Source organism: Coenobita brevimanus, chromosome 104 (genome assembly GCF_032717465.1).
Source record: "Coenobita brevimanus isolate Jiangsu-jjx chromosome 104, ASM3271746v2, whole genome shotgun sequence".
Taxonomy (NCBI): Eukaryota; Metazoa; Arthropoda; class Malacostraca; order Decapoda; family Coenobitidae; genus Coenobita; species Coenobita brevimanus.
The window spans coordinates 29514940-29518419 of record NC_137057.1 but is presented as its reverse complement, the minus strand read 5'-3'; the positions used below and the strand labels follow the sequence as shown (position 1 = coordinate 29518419).

Genomic DNA, 3480 nt, shown 5'->3' with positions numbered 1-3480 from the left:
AGGGAGACTGGCACTTCTCAATTATCCCTTCAAGAAGCAAGGACTGAACTTCCTCGTGAATGAAATCCTCATCAGACTTAGAGAACCTACGAGTTTGATTTGAGACAGGCTTACAATTAGAGGTCAAGTTAGGGAACAGGGAAAGAGAATCCAAGGACATACAAGCAACTCCACAAACAGTTAGCTTAAGTCTAGGTCCATGAAGGTCAAATTCAACTGATTTATGGATCTTCATAAAGTCTTTTCCTAGAATTACTTTAGCACACAGATAAGGAAGGACAGACAATTTAAATTTTGAATACTCATTTCCAAGTACATAAAGGTTAACAGTACAATGCCCCACAGTATCTGAGGATAGGGATGAAAATGCCATAGTTACAGTTGCCCTAGAAGGGGTAATGTTCAGACCCAGTTGTTCAGCTACCTCAGCTTGCATAAAACTAGAATCACTACCACTATTAATCAGAGAATACATATTGACATTATTAACCATTACAGGTACAGTAGAACAGCATGGTTGTTTGAAGGAAGCAGCATCCTCTTTAACCGGGTCCGCAGTTGCAGCAGAAGAGCCACAGGGTGGAGTAGGTGCAGTCGATCCGTTGGGTGGAGTAGAAGCAGTAGGTATAGTAGCCACAATGGTAGTTACAGACTCACGCTTCGCTCTGCACTCTCTGTCCCTCCAAGATTTACACACACTGGCAAAATGATCCCTCTTACCATATTTGTAGCATACAACGGTCCGAGCTGGACATCGAGCTCGAGGGTGACGGAACCGATCACAGAAACAACATGAGGGTTTGGAGGCAGCAGCTGTCTCTATATATTTAGCAGCTTCTAGGCTGGGACAGGGCGAATTTAACTTCATTAGAAGTCAAGACGTCCATTATAGCCGAGGGGTTTTCATGGAGTTGAGGAGTAACATATACTTCGACATTCCTCTGAGCCAAGTCCAAACTTCGAACAAGCTGCACAGCTTCATGTTGAGTTAGAGATTCTTTCTCCAGGAGTCGCTGACGAATCATAGGCAAAGTGAGACCAGAGATAAAAGCATCACGGATGGCTTCCTGGGTAAAAGTATCAGCAGTCACAGCCTTAAAGTCACATTCCTTGGATAGTAGCTTTAGCGACTGTAGAAGCTGGTCAATGGATTCACTGGGTAGCTGTTTCATTGTAGAGAGCTGATGCCGAGCAAAGATGACATTTGTAGGTCTCACATAAACAGCCTTCAGTACCTCAATAGCTTCAGTGTAGGTCTTGCAATCAGCAATATGAGTATAGACTGAAGGGGACACGTAGTTAAATAGGAGCTTGAGCTTGTCTGGCGCAGAGTCGCCACTCTCGGACTTAAGAAAATTAGTGAAGGTACAGAACCAATGTTTCCACTGAGCAGGGGTAGTATCTGGAGTTCCGTTAAAACGTTCAGGTCGTAGCAACTTCTCCATCTTCAGTAACATGGTCTCGGTGTCGGCAGTAAACAAAAGAATTTTCTTGCTAAGTTGTCATAAGATCGACTTAAAAGGAACCTTCTTTCATAAGGCTTTACTTAGCAAGAAACACAGGTAGGTGTTTACCCAGATACAGATAGGATCTATCTGACTCTACAATGCTAAAAGACTTTAAACATAAGCTTCAGAACACGAAGCATAAGACCCTGAACAAATAGAACAAAGAACTCAGAAACAGCCATAATGAGTCCAATCCTTTTGAAAAGAAGCATTCCCAGTAAACCCCAGTTTTATACCACAGACAGCACGATAGATTGATAGATAGACAGATAGTGTAACAGATAGGAACACCAGTCAAGGTGTGGGAATGGGAAATGTGTCAGCGACAATTGACCAAAGGAAATGTGTTTGCGATTTCAGTGGGAAAGGAAATGTGTCCGCATTTCTGTAAGGAAGGCCACATGTACACTCTGTCACCGGAAATGCTACATACACACAGACACACACAAGATTCTAGAACAATCCCACATGTAAAGTACACGTGACAATAGCCCTCGTAGAATAGGATGGAAGAGTTAGATAGGGGCTGGCCATAGAACTGAAAGGTTGTGGAGAGAGGAGGAGAGAAGAGGGGTCCGACGAGACTTAGCTAGTAAATTACGTTCCTGTGTAATACATACACTGCTCAACTTAAACTTTTCCTTGAAGATAATAAACTACGATCAAGACCCTGTATCCATCTTTAACTTCACCTGTCTTTGACTACATGATAACTAAAACCAAATCTCAAGATTTACATATTATTAGGTCAAGGTACCACAGAGAGAGAGAGAGAGGGTAGTGGTAATGTGGGTGCAGACCTGATGTCTCGCCCATTGGCCCCGCAGGACACATCATGTCCAGGGCCTGTACATACATATGTACAGTTGCGAGCAGATGACTCGAGGCCACCTAGTCCACCAACATGTTGGTGTTTTATCTTTTAACAGTGGTAGCTATGAACTTGACAGAGATTCAGTCGGCTGTTCGGGCGAAACAAACTCAGATATAAATTGTCAAATTGCAGTTCTAACTTGTCTCTAATCAGTATCATGCAAGTAAATGTATATATTGATAATGATTAACGTGTCGTACACATGGTAGATATATTTATAACCATAGTATTACAACATAGGCATGCAAATAGTGGTGCGTTCATTCATGTGAGACACACGGGTATCCCGGGTGTGCAGCTCCATCACCACCTCGGTTTGTGACGTAGGCACCACGTGACGCAACGTATGGGGAGAGGCATGAAGGTGAACCAATTGGCCCGTTCATGATGATAAATATTTGTAGAGTGTAATTGTTCGACTTTACCACTCGAATATAAAATAAACATTGGTTGCGTATGTCAAAACAACCTTATTACAACCTTTAATCTCATATACGTTTAATACCACAGGCAACTTCCTGCCCCCTCCCCCCTCCTCCTCACATCTGACGTCCCACCTCGTCCCTGCCTTCCTCACCCACCACCCTCCTTATAACTCCCACACACCCCTCCCCCTGTTCCGCCTACTGTGGTTTGAACCTTAACTCTCCCACCTGCTTCGGATTAGACTTCGACGAAAGTGAGGTTCACGGTGAGGGATGGCTGGCATGACGGCATTTTTGTGATAATAATGCCAGGATGCGGGGAAGCTGAGAACCCTATGGTATATCTCTTGAAAACTGGTAGGCTAAAGATTGTTTGGTTCACGATATTAGTCAAACCAAATAAATCACTACCAATACCCATCTCACACATGAATGAACGCACCACTATTTGGATGCCTATGTTGTAATACTATGGTTATAAATATAGCTACCATGTGTATGACATATAATACGGTTACTTGCATAATATTGATTGGAGACCAGTTAGAACTGCACATTGCCAAATTATCAATGGGTTTGTTTTGTCTGAACAGCCGACTGAATCTCGGTCAAGTTCATAGCTACCACTGTTACCAGATAAAACACCAGCATGTTGGTGGACTAGGTGGCCTCG

General features: G+C 43.2%; 1 protein-coding gene across 1 annotated transcript; it reads right to left on the bottom strand.

Moving 5' to 3' along the window:
• Window positions 1–827: 827 nt before the first annotated feature.
• On the bottom strand, window positions 828–1457 carry LOC145416062 (uncharacterized). The gene has a single exon (XM_080285158.1). It carries the CDS (start codon window positions 1455–1457, stop codon window positions 828–830), a length of 630 nt encoding a protein of 209 aa, XP_080141284.1.
• Between the last annotated feature and the right edge of the window lie 2023 nt (window positions 1458–3480).

What these genes read in the sequence shown, in the direction of transcription:
- LOC145416062 (XM_080285158.1), bottom strand. Translation starts at nt 1,457, where the DNA reads ATGTTACTGAAGATGGAGAAGTTGCTACGACCTGAACGTTTTAACGGA.